General features: G+C 54.1%; 1 protein-coding gene across 1 annotated transcript in view; it reads right to left on the bottom strand.

The window, feature by feature from the left end:
• SH2B3 (SH2B adaptor protein 3) overlaps nucleotides 1-16,194 on the bottom strand; it is a 117,168-nt gene that overhangs the window by 16,724 nt on the left and 84,250 nt on the right. Inside the window, exons 3-4 of the mRNA XM_075898736.1 lie at nucleotides 3,406-3,507; nucleotides 1,749-1,840 (exon numbers count right to left, since the gene is read on the bottom strand). Coding sequence (XP_075754851.1) covers nucleotides 1,749-1,840; nucleotides 3,406-3,507 — 194 coding nt within the window. The remainder of the gene's footprint in view (nucleotides 1-1,748; nucleotides 1,841-3,405; nucleotides 3,508-16,194) is intronic.

Here is a 16,194-nt window from a genome sequence, read left to right as displayed (position 1 = left end):
GGGCCCCTGCGAGGCAGCCCCGCTGGGAGGGGTGTTGATCTGGGCAGCAGCTGGTGCTGATGCAGCCCTGTGCTTGGGAGTCCCAGCTCTCTGACCCTTCGCCTCCCTCACCAGAAGCACTCGCAGTGCATCGCTCCCCCTCCCTCGCAGAACACTCCCCATCCCAGCAGTAGTGTGAGGGGGCGAGGAATCCCAGGCCCCACCCAGCCCAGCTCCTGGCAGGGGTTGAGAACATCTGGCTCCGGTCCCACGCTGGAAGGGCTGGCTGCCAGGAAAGGTCGGCTGGCACCGGGGAATCCACAGTTGCAGAGGAGCCCGTGGGGAGCGCAGAGCAACCAGGAGACCCCTCCCCAGCTGGCGGTGGGGGCTGCCTGCAGGGGGCTCAGACATGGACAAGCACCTTTAGTGACATCAGCTCCGCGACAGGCACTGACAGCAGCGCTCGCTGGGGGGTATCCCTGAGCCGGGCAGCTTTGCCAGCCACAGTAACGTCCCGCCCTGCGCTGACCCCTCACTCACTTGGCCATGAGTCACACGCACTCGCAGCTGCCACTGGCACTTCCCTCTTGGCAGAGGGACGGCTGCTGACAGCCACGAAACAATCAGGGCCCTCGCACAGGCTTCCTGCCCCTCCTTCTGCAGCTGGTGCGGGGGCATGACCTCTGCAGGACCACAGCGCTTGCTGGGAGTGCAGGGCTGTGTGGTGCATTGTGGGTGGGGGTCACTCCCTGGATCTTCTATTGCCCATGGCAGGGAGGCGTGTGGGGGGAAGATGCCAGGCACTGGGCAGATGCCCCATCGTTATCAGATGATGGTGTGACGCGCTGGATTTCAACTGGCTGCCCAGAGGCTCTGTCCCTCCAACTCCTGTGAGAAAGCTGCCACTCCCCCCTGCCCGTTTGTCCTGGGTTTGGAATCCATCCCTTGCAGCAGAGCCAGGAGCCCAGAAAAGAGCATAGGCCGGTCTCGTGGGAAGTCGCCTGGCACCAAGCTAGTCTCACTTGCCCCACGGGCTGCAGCAGGCTGAAGAAGCCAGGCCAGGCAGACGACACCCTGGTAAAGAGTCTGGAGCCCCTGTCTCTCAATGCAGCCTCTTCTTTGAGTCCAGATGTGGGCACATGGAGCCCCTAGGGCTGGCACAACTGTGGGCAGCTTGACCTGGGGGCAGGGGTCACTCACCCGGCTCTACATTACCAGCCACAACTGCAGGCTCTGCCCGCGACTCCCCCGCAGCCCTTGCTTGGGGTGTCTGGAAATCCCAACCCAGTGACTCCCTCCCCCCCCGGCACCAGGCCGCACATGGCTTGGGCGGTGGGACAGCTCCACGTCGGATTCCCAGAGCACAGCTCTGCCTGGACCAATCCAGGCCTGATCCTCTTCCCTTGGACTCCAATGGGAGCCAACAGCCCAGAGTGCCCTGCAGGACTCGGCTGAGCTGTCGGGTGCATGCAAAGGGACTCCACGTGGCCCTGCCATCCAGAAGCTAAGAGAGCCAAAGGTCTGTGTCCTGAGGCCCAAGGGGGGGCAGGCGGAGGGCAAATTGCTTCTCCAAGACCTGGCCAGGGCTCCTCTTCAGCCCTAGGCTGCCTGGCAGCTGTGTGTGGGGAACGTGTGCCCAGACAAAGCCTCCCTCCGGGAGGGAATCTCATGCATCGAACGTAAGTGCCCAGAGCCAGATGTGCCCAGTGTCACCTGGAACAGGGGCCCCCCAGCTGCTGCCCACTCAAGCGTCCTCACTCGGCCCTTACCCTCGGGTCAGGCATTCTTTGATTGCCGCTGTCCAGGAACTCAGCTGCTGCTCATCCCTGGCCTCGAATACAACATCGGTGCAGTTATTCACCTAGACAGGAGAGAAGGCGAGCGTTGGGTGGCGTGGGAGCATGGCCCAGAAACACAGCTACCCTGCCCCACCCAGGACTCCACTGCCCACACCGCAGGAATGGGGATTTCCGCTTGGATGCTGAGAACCAGCTCCAGTATCGCTTCCTTCACAGCCTCTCCTGCCAGACCCAGGGAGTTCCCCTTCTGTTCTTCCCCAGGCTATTCTGCTTCCTCCCGCTCTCCCACGGTCTCCAGGGTAAACGATTCCCGGCCTCTGCAGCAGGAGAAGGAAAGCTATGGGAGGAAGGAATCTCACACAGGGAAGAAGGCTGTTCCCAGGGTGGGGTGTTCTAGCCACTTATATCCCAGAGGAACTATTCCTATTCCAGCCAGACCTTGCTAGGCCCCATTCTGGGCAGCACCAGTGACTGGTCAGAATTTTGTCCTTGCAATCAGGTACCCAAAGAATAAATCCCTTGCTGTGTCTCTTGGAGCCAGCGGCTCCCAAACTGCAGTGGCCCCCACTCTCCGACTTGCCCTCTCTGCTTTTTGTGGGCATGGGGCAAGATGTGCCAGTCCCTGGAGGAAGAGGGCTGCTTGGGGAGAAGGAGGCCAGGCAGCAGAGAGGCATGAGGAACAGAGCAGATGGGAGGGGGAGGGCAGGGCCAGAAGTCAGTCCTACACCTCTGGGAGCATTGGTCCCAGTCTAACCCCCACAGCAAGAACAGGGGCAAGTGGGAGCAACCGGCTGCCTCACAAGGTGCCTGGGCGTAGCTTGGGGGCCTGGCCTCCCCCTTCCAGCAGCTCCCACTTCCCCCGCACTCCTGTGGGCAGAAGAGGGTCTGGCCCACAGCAACAGAGCTCCAGCAGACGTGCTGGGAGGGGAGAAGGAGACCCCAGAGCCTGTGAGGTGCCCTAAGGCATCTGCTGACTTGCGGAGGCTGGAGCCAGGCTCTGCTCTGCCAGCACACGTGGCATGCAGGCCCCAGGGCTGCTGGAACAGCACCCCCCACACACCACCACTGGGAATATGATAAGGCCGCCTCCTCGAGGAGAGCCAGAGCCCACGCTCGCGGGCCTGTACGCGCCCCAGAGCGGACATTACTGACAGGGCCTCTAGCCTCCTCACCCCAGCTAAGGAGCCTCTGCCGGGCCCCTAGGTGCTGGCAGGAATAGAGCTGGGGACGTGACAAGCGGTATGAAAGGCAGCAAGCACTGGTAGGTGCAGTGCAGGTGAAAGCCCCTGCCTAATGCCCCTGATATCTCAATGCCTGGCAACTACTGTCAGGATGGTCTGAGCTCGGATCCTTTAAAGGGGAAGAGACAGACAGAAGCAGCTGTTGGAAAAATAGATGAAAAGTAACAAACGCAAGCACCGGGTCTCCCTCCCCTCTCCACAGGTGCTACAGTAACCCTGGCAGGAAAGGGCTGGAGGTTGCAGAGTGCGGCATGTGCCAGGATGGCTGTGGCTTTCAGAGAGCATTTGCTCCCTGCTGCTGGAGGGGGCTCAGAGCCAGACGGATTATGCTCTCCCACAGGGGTAACTGCGTGGTGCATGCTACTGTCCATCCCCACAGGCCTTACCTTGAGTACAAAAGTGTTCATGTTGTCTGGCATCTCGAGGCGGGTGCATCTCCGGATTTCTCGGACAGCAGAGCAGGTGGTGAGCAGCTTGGGCTTGGAGCACTGGCGAGAGAGAGAGAGAGAAAAATCACTGATCGTGCCCCAAACCAGAATCCCCACACCAGGAACACCACAGAGCCCAGGCAGAGACGGTCAAACACAGCCTCATCCTTCATACCACTGAGCATTTTCAGCTCCTGCTTGCCCAGCATGGCAACAGAGGGTGCCTACAGGGCAGGAGGTGCCCTGCAGGAAAAGCACTAAGCCCTGCTCCTACTAGGGGAGAGGCTCGGTGTCCTGTTTCCGCACCAGGATAGTAACATTCTAGGGACGAAGGTTTAAGCTAGTCTACAGCTCTCATCTGCTCTGCAGTGCTGCATCTTGGCTGCTGTTCCTGACCTCGGTAGGAGCCCATTTTGGCTGGAGTTAAATGGAGACAAACTTCAGAACAACTTCCGAGGCAGCCCCTGGTATTGCATTTTGACCTCTACTGTCTGGCTGTGCCAAAACACAGACCAGGCGCTTGTGCTTAAGCAAATAACTGGCACAAGATACAAAAACAAGGCAGCAGTTCTGCAAGGAATCACATCAATATATTGCACAACATCTGGCCCCAGCACTGCCCTTTCAGACACATGGTGTACTCAGCTTCCTTGCAGCCTCCTAATGGGATAAAAACAACAGACACCAGTCTGAAGGCAGCTGACCTCGAACACGAGCAGTGCTCTTGGTAAGCCGCAGATCTGGGCTCCTTCCTAGATGGGGAGAAGATCGTTAGAGCCTCATTGTTTACCCCTTCCAAGATGGACATGTGCAAGCAATTGCTTCTTAATCAACACTAACTATGGGAAAGTACAGCAAAAGTAAACTACATTACCGCACAATATGGTTCCCAGACGCAGCTAGGTTTCCTCCCACATGTCAGGGCTGCCAAGTTGCATGGCCCCGCTACCATACATTCCACCTTTCGTCTCATTCGTTCTTGGAGAACTAAATCATCAGCCTGATTTTTCAAATCCCTATTTATAGGCCAGACTGCACAGAACACGAGTGGAAAAGGCACTGACATTTCCAGGTTTGTGCTCCACCAGGCCTTCTGTTGTGGTCTGAAACACTGCAGTTTTGATGCTGCCGCTCATGACGGAACACTCAGGAAGCATGAAAGGTCTGCATGCCTCATGGTCTCCCTGGGCAGAATCCTGCAAACAAGCTGCCAAAAAGAGAAATACACTGTGGTGGGACGTCAGTGGTGTTGCACTAGGGGAATGCTGGGCCTGGTGACTTTCAAAATCTAACATGGGATCCAGCTCTTTATACTTGAGAGGCATGATCAAGATTTTTCAAAGTGGCTAGTGCCCAACACCTTAAAGCAAGGGTGGGGAACCTAAAGCCCCAGGGGCTTGCCTGGATCCAATCTCCAGCCCCATGCTCTTCCCCTGGAAGCTTCCCCCACAGGGCTGGTCCCCATTGTAGGAGGGACGGAGACCTGATCTTTGCTGGCTGGGAGCAGGCAAGCCAGAGCCAGATCCGACCCATGGGCCTTGTGTGTCACTGCTGCTCCTCCTCCCAGCTGGTGCAGTAAAGCACTGCCTGGAGGCTTTTCCCCCTCAAAATCTACTAGCCAGGCCCCCACCCTCCCCGGGGCTCTGGTCTGCCCAGGGAACGTGAAGGGTTGGTTGGTTGGTTGGGGTTTTTTTTATTTATTTATTTAGCTTCTCGCTTGTGTGCAGACCCCCACCAATTTTTCTGTGGGTCAGTGCCCCTCCCCCCCATGCAAAAAAGGTTCCTCACCCTTGCCTTAAAGGCTCCTGATCTGTGTTACAGGAGTGCTCTCTCTCTGTGCACATGTTAGTTCTCAGCCAAGGCAGCAGTAGAAACACACAGCATCACATGGGTTTGCCAATTGCTCCTTTGGTGCAGCTCTTCTGAAGAAGGGGTTGGAAGCACTATGAGGCCCCTTTCAGGTACCTGGGGCCGGGCACCACTTAATATCACTTTGTAAAAACTTGGCTTGTGTGTTTTTCCAACACCCGCTCACACCTGTTCCGTTATTCAAGTTCCTAATTACACTGGAAAGGATTAACTCCCCCGTGAATCTTAGGCAGCACACTAATTTGTCCCTGTGCTTGCCAACATTGTGTTTAGACCCGGATTTGGCCCCAGACACCCAGACAGGAGATGAACTCAGGCCTCCCAGACCTGGCACCACAAAAAACACTCTCCGCCAGTTCCCAGCTGGCAGAATCCCACATGCAGCATCAGCAGCACAGCCTCACATTTTCCTATTCCTCCAACAGCTAATGAGAAAGCACATGGGTCCGATCTACCCTGGCAGCCTTGTGGGCTGTTGTGCTGGCCTCTAACAGGAACATCTATGCAACGGCACTGGAAAACTCTGAAGGTGTAAAGCAGAGTGGAGCTGGGCTACCCAGTTGTGATTAAAAGAACCGTTTCTTCCCTCTGCCTGGGAGAAATTCTCCTAAGCCTCGTGCTCTGGGCAGCTTTTAAATCCTCGTCATTTTTATTGGGTTTATGGGGTGCTCAAGGCTTTTGCTGGCCAGGGGGAGGGAGGGAGCCATCTTTTTAGACTGAGCAGCCGAGATTTCATCCTCTGAAAGTTATGCAGAGTAGGGGTCTTAACATGTCCCTGGGCTGATGAGTTAACTCACAAGGGTTACATGCACACCCACCCCTCCCCTCTGCTGCCATGCTGCTACTGCACATAGAGTCAGCAGCAGGGGCAGCCCGTGAGCCTAGGCAGACTAAGCGGTCGCCTAGGGTGTCGCCGGCCCGGGCGCCCAATGATGACATCATGGGGCACCCGGGCGCCCCGTTATTACGTCATAGCCATTGACGGCTGTGCAGGCGGAGGCGCTGATCGCGCCCCCCCGGCCTGGGGCGCAAGCTGCTACAGCCGGCCTCAGGCCGCTCCTGATCAGCAGCACATGGGGCAGAGGAAGGGAGGCTGGGAGTGCATTTACATGGGGAGCCAGTTTTCAAGCAGCTCCCTGCACATACCAGCTCTTGCTGAGCCAACTTCCCCTCCGCCCTGCTGCCTCTGATACAGAGTGCAGGGGGTTAGAAGGCAGGTAGGAGCTGGTGCTTGCTTTTAAGCCAGATTCCCAAAAGCACCAGCTCCCGCCTTCCCAACCCCCTCATGTAAACATGGAATCGCTGGAAAACTTACACGTTTACAAACATAAATGCATTTTAACCTCTCTACTGCAGAGTACACTGGACATGTTCAATTGGCCATGTGAGCTGCCAGACAACCTGACTTCAGTAAAAGGGCAGGGGCCAGGGCCCAGAGAGCCTCACCATAGCAGCATCATTGGTCAACCCTCAAAAAGGGGAGGGACCAGAAGGAACATGATCAAGCAGTCAGGTGGGTTAAATCAAACAGGTGTAAGAAATGAGAAGTGCAGGTGTCTCCGGAGCCCTGGGGTACTGGATGACCTTCCAAAGCAACAGAAGCCTGCCTCCACTGATGAGGGAGAGCTACTGGGCTCAGTCTGCCATCCTGGAGAGTCTCCCTACAGAGCGACTACAGCTTGGGAAAACCAGGGCAAATAGCCTCCCCTACCCCACCATCTCCTGCTCCGTTCCAGCCTTTGCTGCTGGCAAGGAGCCACTTAATACCAGCTCTGTGGGGTGGTTTCTATGTTGTGAACACCAATCCACTAATCCTCATGCTTCAGGGCACGAGCCAGCTTCTACAAGGGGTCAGGAAGAAACTTTCCCTAGGGGCATATCACTTCATCCATGGTGGTAGGAGGAGGGGTCTCTTGCACCTTCCTCTGAAGCAGCCAGTCCTGACCTTGTCTGTCAGAGGACGCTGGCTGAAGGAGCTCGGTGTGATCGAGCTGTATTAATATGAGTAGGACTAAACATTGGGGAGAAACCTAGATGCTCTCCCGGGGGCAGGAAAAAACAGACTCAAGAGGAAAAACCCTTCTGGGGACCAACCAGTTAAGTAGCAGTTCTGCAGAAAAAGACCTGGGGGTTACAGTGGATGAGAAGCTGGATACAAGTCAACAGTGTGCCCTTGTAGCCAAGAAGGCTAATGGCATATTAGGTTGCATTAAGAGGAGCATTGCCAGCAGATCCAGAGAAGTGATTATTCCCCTTTTTTCGGCTTTGGTGAGGCCACATCTGGAGTATTGTGTCCAGTTCTGGCCGCCCCCCCCCCACTACAAAAAGGATGTGGACGCATTGGAGAGGGTCCAGTGGAGGGCAACCAAAATGATTAGGGGGCTGGAGCATATGACCTATTAGGAGAGGCTGAGGGACTTGTGTCTGTTTAGTCTGCAGAAGTGAGGAGAGAGGGGGGATTTGAGAGCAGCCTTCAACTTCCTGAAGGGAGGTTCCAAAGGATGGAGAGAGGCTGTTCTCAGTAGTGGCAGATGGCAGAACAGTGAGCAATGGTCTCAAGTTGTGGTGGGAGAGGTCCAGGTTGGATATTAGGAAAAACTATTTCACTAGGAGGGTGGTGAAGCACTGGAATGGGTTACCTAGGGAAGTAGTGGAGTCTCCATCCCTAGAGGTGTTTAAGTCTCGGCTTGACAAAGCCTTGGTCCTGCCTAAGCAGGGGGCTGGACTTGATGACCTTCTAGCTCTATAGTTCTATGATTCTAACCCTGCGGAGATCAATTTCCATTTTTCAGAGCAATGTGGCATTCTAGACAGGTCCATATGTATGAAAACGGGAGTGTCATTATTACTTCATCTTGAAACTAAATGAGCCATTCTGAAAACCAGGGGAGCAAAGCTAGTTAAGGAAGAAAACAGAGGCAGTGAGACCCCTTAATACTTTTACCAGAAACCGTTTCCTTCTGGCAACAGTTACCAGCCTTGGTCAATGACCTGGGCTTTTCCACTGAGATCTGAGTTAACATCTTCGGTTGGGATGAGATGCATGAGTCATTGGCACCCAATAGAGCATCAAGGAAGTAATCCCTGTAAAGCTGCTAACAGATGGTGCCTTAGAGGCCGGCGCAGGAAGCATCCCTACACCAGATGATTCAGCCCTCGAGAAATCGGGAGAACTAAGTCTAGTTAGCCCCACATGGAGACACTGTGTCCATGGGAAAAAATGTTGAATAAGTGGCATTATCAATGATTCATGGCAAAGCTGAAATGGTTCAGTGGCTGGGAACCCCCTCGCTCAGACAAAACAGAGATTCAGTCCGAATTTGAGGAGAGCTGGTATTAAGTGGCTCTTTGCCAGTAGCGAAGGCTAGAATGGGGCAGTGGATGGTGGGACTGGAAGAGGATTTCAACCAAGGCAGCAGGGAATTGTGCTCGTCAGTTTCACCCACACAGATTGCTTGTCAGCCTCATGCTCCCACTGTGGGAGACAGCCACTGAACACCGCCTGCAGGCAGCTCCAAGCAGGACAACAATGAGGCATGGTGGTGGGTGTGGAGGGCCCCCCCAACATCTGCCCTGCTGGAGGGCTCAGAGGGAAAATGCTATAGGGTAGTTCCCAAGTGGTTTAGATGGAGCCATTTTTTGTCCAAGCACCTGAGAGACACTGAACTCACACGTCACAATTGCTGCTCATCCTCCGGCTCTGGAGCATCACCTTGCGCTGCCTCTCTTCCCAGCTGTTCTATAGGGCCTGGCCATGGGAAGGGAAAGCACCCCTCTTCCTTGGATGCAGCTGGCCTGGGGACCTAGCAGCCACACTGGAATGGTTTTTGAAGTGGGTGTTCTCAACCATGCTCCCCTCAACCTTTTTGCACTCCTCACCCCTTCCCCAGACTGGGAGTCACTCCTAGAGTTGCCAACTCTCCCCGGACCGGACATCACTGCTGCTAATGGCTTGGGCCAGCAGCAGGAGCCAGAGTGACACAGCAGCCCCCAGGGCGGTGGTCTGGACCACGGCTGGTGGGTGCAGAGCTTGCAGGGATGGCGGGCAGTAGGACCCCAATGGGAGCTGAAGTCGAAGGGGCCAGTGGGATTCTGTTGGGGCTGCCCGGAGGGCAGGACATGGGGCAGGTGGGGCTGACCCCTGGGTGTGGAGAAGCCGGGTGGAAAACCTGAGGGTACTACAGCATCCCCCACAACACTATTTACCTTAACCCTATTACCTTAACTATTAACCCTAGGCTGTGCCCATTATTCCCATGCTGGGGCAGGACACGCTGCAGGCGATGCTGATGAGAACTGGCCTTTCCCGGTCCATCACAATCCACCGGCCTGTCATCCATCCCCCCGCAGCAACAAGGCAGGTTCACTTGCAGCTGTGGCCCATCAGTGACCAGGTGGCCTGGGCTGGATCTGGGGCACTTCCACTACCACAGACTCTGCCCTGGGGCTTCGCAGTCAATACCCAAGAGCGAGCTGAAAGCAAGAGCACAGCGTGGGAAGCAGCCTGCGGGAGCCTCCCGAGGGCAGCCCTCAGGCAGGGTGAAGGGGACAAGCTGCCATGCAGCCCCACTGGGTCCCACCAGGGAGAGGAAGTCAGTGCTTTGAACAGCTGGGAGGGTTCTGCTCTGACCTGCTTGGAATACAGACTCACCAGCAGGCCCAGGCAGGGGCTCCTTTCCTCCCAGCCCTCTGTGGCCCGGCACTGCACAGCCAGGCATTGTGGGGATTTCAGCTTTCAGGGGCTGGCCCCCATCTGGTCATCCCCAGAGATGGGCCTCAAACCCACGCCTGGAGCCGGCCCCTGAGTCCGCTGCTTGGGCCCTATCTGGCTCTGATTGTACAGTGGAGGGAGGCGGGGGACAGGTCCGGCACCTGGCACTGAAAATCAGAAGGGCAGTCAATGAACCGTCAGGGAGGCTGCCCAGTCTGACTGGCATGAGATCAAACCAAACACCGGATGTTGCGTTTCCTTCGCGCTCTCCCAGAACCGAACCCGCAGGGCAGCGTCATAGCAGCATGGTCTATGCCCTAGTCACAGCCCTGGGAAGGCTTCACCCCTCTGCCATCCGGCGGGCTGACAGACTGCTTCCTGCCAAGAGGCAAGTCCTGCTGAGGGTTCTGCCGCCACGGTGGGAGTAATTTTCCAGCCCCGTGGCTGAGTGGCTTCCAGGCCAGCTCACCATTCCAAACTCGGGCAGGGGTGTCTGCTTCCTGGGACTGAAACCAGCGTTTGCTCTGAAACGTTCCAATGCTGGGTTTCCCAGTCTCCTGTGCACATGCAGGAGCTGGGCCATCCGCAAGGCAGAATCGGAGGGGACGAGTGCTCAGAAGAGCTGTCTGGGAGGGGAAGTGGCAAGAGAGTGAAGGAGTGCCTGAAGAGATTTCTCTTGGGCTGTCACATGGTCTCACAGAGGAGCCACAATCTCTGGAGGGACCTAGATGGAGATCTGTGGGGGAGAGACAAGAGTTCTGCTCATTCCTTGGCAGCAGTGCCGGGGAACTGGATCAGGGCTCGCTGCTAACCCAAATCCCTGGAGGTTCAGCAATCCATTACTCATGGGATTGACACTTGCTCACAGGAGTGGATCTTCGGGAGCTGGCAAAGGGGGCAGCTTTTGGGACTCAGAGCCACTCATGCAAGTAATTTTCCACCCGGCAGCAAGAGCAAACAGCCAGAATTGACTCCCCTGAGATTAATAGGGCCAGATGAAAAAGAACAAAGTAAGGTGGATGAGATTGTGCCTGAGTGCCCAGGGCTCATGGCTTGCACCAAGCAAAAAATGCCTGCAGAGTGTCTTTTGAGACTTAAAGGCACAGTACACAGCAAGCTGTAGCTAAATCCTTATAGAGCTGCAGACCCATATGCCAGACTGGATGCGTAGAATCTCCCCAACTCACCATGCCGTCCCAGGGCCAAAGGGCCTCAGAAGGAGCAAGCAGTGTCAATGACAGGGTCCCGCTATCATGTAAATCACTAGTGACAAGGCTAGTGATACGGAGGGATAAGGGATAAGAAAGAGCATAGAAAATCTGCGAGCAAGAGAGTAATTAGTCCTTTCAACTCTCTTACTGAGTCAAACAGCACCAGCATCTCAGTCCCAGTGCAGAAACTGAGGCACGGAGAGGCTTTTCAACAACTCTCCTGATGTCAGCACTGTGGCTAGGGCTCTGGAGAACTGGGCTCCCAGCCCTGTGATATGAAGAGAGCAGCCACTGCTCCTGGCTCCCTTCACAGTCCCAGCTGCTCCATGTCCTTGGGCTGGCCTGGTAGGCTTACGCAAGGCTGCTTTTGATTTCACGCCCTGAGCCAGCTGGGGGATTCCCACTGGACGTGCAGTAGCAGGATGAGCCAGGGACATTTGAAAAGCTGGCTCCCAGGGTCAGTGGACATACCAAGTCCTCCAATAGCTTCCAACCCATCTGGCAGAAATAAGCTCTCCCGCCCCACACTTGCTGGCTGAGATCGGGAGCCGCTTCCTGAGGCTGAGCCATGCCAGGGCACTTTCCACTTCCTTGTGATGCTGGCTAGGGGAACACAGTCAGCCAATGGCCCAGTGCAGTGATTTACAATCACTGGATGACTGACTGGGTTGGGTCTTGTCCCCCAAACTGCAGGGGAGGGGAGTGACACAGCACAAAACCCGGGACAGCAGGGAAGCCAGTGATTACAACATGGTACCAAGACAGATGCTGGGGTGTTCTGGGAGCTCCAATCTCTCACTCCCCTGGCTTGGTGGATTACATATGCCCACTACCCAGAAAGAGTCTGAAACCAGGGGGAACATGTCCCCATATGGGTGCTCAGAGCCGGCCCAAGCCCCCAGCACTTTAGGTGCCTGTCTACTCTGCTCCCTGCATGGCTTCCTACCTAGCTTCTATAAATCAGAGGAGCCCCATGGTGTGTAATGCCCTCAGAAAGCGGCCCCACTTAGATGCACTAGAGTAACTCCACTGGCTAGAGCAGGACGGTAGCGTCTGAGATGAATTAGGTGAGATAACATCTTGGAACAGCTGCTGGGGAGAGAACTGAGTCTTCTTTTAGTATAAGTAAGCTGGGAATTGATAAAAAGAAAAAAAGCTAAGAACACAACAACATCCGGCTCCCCACAAAGTCTGACAAAATGCAGACATGACCAGGGAACTTCATCCTGTAGCTCTCACCTACTAACTTCAATGGTCCAGGAAGGTCAGCAGAGTCCAGCAGCGGCTAGTTTTAAAGGGTTCTTGTCTACTTGGGTTTTGGACACCATATCCTGGGCTTTCAACTCCCATTAGAAGTCACTGAATGATCAGCAAGATTGGGCTCTCAATTCCTGTGTGCGCCTTGGAAAAATCACCCTTGCGTCTACACTACAAGACTCCGTGGCCAACGGGAGTAGTGGAAGGGTGAAAGCATCCCAAATGCCGCAGAAGCAGACCCTGGTTAACAGACGGGGGAGGAATTTTGATTCAGACGGATTAGAACTCCGTTCTGGGCTTATTTTTCTCAGCAGCTGAAAAGGCCTGGGAGAAAGGCTCCTTTTTAAGGATTCAACACCTCAACCTCTTCAGTTGAGGCCAGAGAGAGCTTCCTAAGGACATCTCCGAGTCATCCCAACAGTATTTCAGGAACAAAGAGGGTGGGGAGATGCAGACAAGAATCTCCCTCGTCTGTCTAGAGCTAGGGAGACAGCAGGCATAGCAGACAGCAATCACAACATACAAAACTGGAAGAAAGGGCACAAAGCAGCGATCTCTCCCTCTTAGCTCATCTTCCAGCTTCCTACTGATGGGGAGAAATACAAATGTGCTAGATCTCCAGGACTCCATGCCAGCCTTACAGAGTTAAAACATGACTCACTTGGCTCTTTGGCACAAACAGGTTGTGGCTTTCAAGTGTCGGGCAAAACACAGAACAGGGAAGCGTTTGTCATGTGGTTGGAGTTATGCAATTCAAGTTCTCCCCAGATTGGGTGGCGTGTCATTTTAAACCCGGCAACTTGAGCTCAACTGATCTCATCACAGGACTGCAGATAGTAGAAGGTACGGGAGGTGGGGAGCTTGCTACTAGACCTCACCTGATCACTCAATAGGTGATTTTAAAACAAGTCAACTAACCAATCCACCTGTTAGCAGCACTTCTAGAAAGTAGCAAATGTTCAAAGCAGGCCAGCCAGATACAGCAGCCTGTCAACTCTGTCTGAACAGTTTCCCAGACATGCAGGGAACAGGACTTGAATTCATTGTCACTTAAGGTACAGAACAGGTCCTTGGTTGTAAGAACAACAGGAACAGGGTTAAAATGGTGTCTAGACCGTGCTGGCTCCCTACACAAATGTATGTTGCCCACAGACCGTAGGTTAAAATCCACTTTCATTTCATATTCACTCAGCAGAAAACAGGCCAGCCAATTTCAGTTCCTGGTTCTCAGGCATTAGCTCAAGAACTTTGCATCAAACAGCACAGTCACATTTACAGCGGTGCAAATGAACCCCAGTTTCCTACAGCACGTAAACATAAAAATCACAGAAACTTTTACAGTGACTGGTCGATTTGTGCAAGCTGTGTTATCACAGAATCGGTACCTGGGATGTGCACTAATTCAGTACTGTGCCTTTAAAAGCTGCCCTCTTCTACAAACAGCACAGGAGCCTGGCAGGAACCGCTCCAAGGAGCTGGTGTCACAGAACTACCATGCAACATACAACTCTGCAAAGTGGAACTAACCAGATGACCGGAAAGTAATAATACTAGAAAAGGGAGTTGTGCAGGTCGTTTACAGAGACAAGGAATACAGTGCACAGTGGAACAAGGCCCACTGGCATGGTGGCACAGGGTCTTTTAAAGGGATACCTTTATTTAACAAAACCTGCACTTCAGTATTCTCCAGCAGCAGTCCCCAGCACGAGGAATGCTCCACCTCTCAGGTGTTTTTAGCTGACAGCCAGGGAACACCAGGGATGAAAGACAACCTAAATACACTCCCCCTAGGAGGGGAGCAGGGAAACAGCATGAAAATGAAGCCATGTAAAAACCGAATGTTGAAGGCCAGGCGTAATGCAGGACAAAAATACCACAGTGTTTTCCTGCATGGGCCAAACTACAGTGAGGAATCAAAAAATTGCTACAGCTCTGTACAACAATGAAGCCAAACACTAATCCGGTGACTGCAGCCCCCTGGAGTGATGACAGGGTATCCAGCAACTGGCAGAATAGGCCCATATAAGGGATGTGCTGCGATTGTAACAGAGAGTGAACTCGTCAGCTTTACACCCAACTAGGGAAATGTGAAAAGAAAGTCTCCGTGCTGGCAGAGCAGATGTGTTCTGTGATCGCTGAGACACTGGAGACCAGGTTCAACTCTGAGTTGGGGGTCATGTGGGTTTTGGCAGGGTTTGAGGTAGGGTCTTAGCAACAGCAGGCGGTGAGAGAAATTCTGGCTGATCCAGGCTTTTGACACACTATCCACCAAAAGAAAAGTTTGAGCGACAGAGATGAGCCAGGAACCTGGGATCAGGTTCTGATCTTACCCGTCCTTTGACACAAGGGGGTGGACCTTCCAAGTGGGATCTGTCGGAGACAGCATGCAAGGGGAAGAGGGAGACATTTCGGAAGCAGGGTTGGGAAAGAAACAGCAGCATGCCACGTTTTCTTTGATCGGAGATGCTGAGGGTCATTTCTAAACCTTTCATGGGCATTTAGCACTGGCCAAAGATATCAAGTGGCCTGCTCAGGAAGGACTCTGGGGGAATTGCCCCAGATAGGGCCTACATGCCATTTATGCTCCACCACCGTCAGGGCTTTAGCAGATGTACATGCTGAATTCCAGCCTCTCACCGCCCCAGAAATCAGATTCTCCACCCTTCACCAGGAGGGGCCCTTCTCAATGCAATCTCCAGGTCTGTCCAACAAACCTGGGGGTTGATTTAATGCTGAGGCACTGGGCTCTGTTCTGACAGACAGCCCAGCCTCACAAGGCAAACACAACTGACCTTCTGCAGGGAGCATTTTTGTTTGGGAAAGGACTTCCCCAGAGTACCCAGGTGTCACTGGGGGAGAGTTCATCTGAAGAGCTAGAATGACATTTCTGTCCTGCACTGGCTATGGAACAGTCACTGAAATGCAGCCAGCTCTAGAGTGGAACAGAGCAAATACTGAACAGCTGACTGGTAGCTGTTAGGAGGAGCAGAGATGTTTCCACACCTGGACCAGGTGGAATGCAGATAAAACAGAATCAGGCCTGACCCTGGACAAGACACTAGCCCCCCGCCCCCCAGTCTCTTCCAAACACAGACACTGTTTATTAAAGTTCTCCTACTCAGACAATGGGTTTTTCCAGACCCAGCTCTAACCTTTGAATCTCTCCTTTCAGTCAGTTGCTACATGAAAGCACAAAGGAAAGGAAGAGCCCAGAGGATGTAGCGGCTGGCGAATCAATAGACCATGTGTTGCAGGACGAGATGAAAGTGAGAATACAGCCTCCGACAGAGTCCATTCCAACTGCGTGGCCACAAACAGACCCGACACGTCAGAAATGGGATCTCAGGAGCCACGCATGCATTCAAAGCAGACCAGCGTTGGTGGATAGGAGAGGCCATCTCACCCCTAGCTCTTGTCCAACGCCTTGGGTTTTAATTAGTGCTATTTGTCCTTCTGCCCAGATCAGTTGGGAGAGTATGAACCACAGGCACTGCCTACTCTTCCTCCTCAGTATAACTGTTACAAACCACAGCAGCTGTTTCCTAATATCTTGCATGCAAATCCTGCCAGCCCGCCAGCAAGCCCTGTGGATTGGTCAGCACAACATTTGCATGGGCGACACGTAGGAGGGATGTGCTCTGGGCTCAAAGGGACAGTGTCACGAATAAGGACATTTCCAGAAATAATTTCAGTATGGCA

The sequence above is a fragment of the Pelodiscus sinensis genome, chromosome 15 (genome assembly GCF_049634645.1).
Source record: "Pelodiscus sinensis isolate JC-2024 chromosome 15, ASM4963464v1, whole genome shotgun sequence".
NCBI classification, from domain to species: domain Eukaryota; kingdom Metazoa; phylum Chordata; order Testudines; family Trionychidae; genus Pelodiscus; species Pelodiscus sinensis.
The sequence above is the reverse complement of the archived record's forward strand: the minus strand, read 5'-3'. Positions and strand labels throughout refer to the sequence as shown.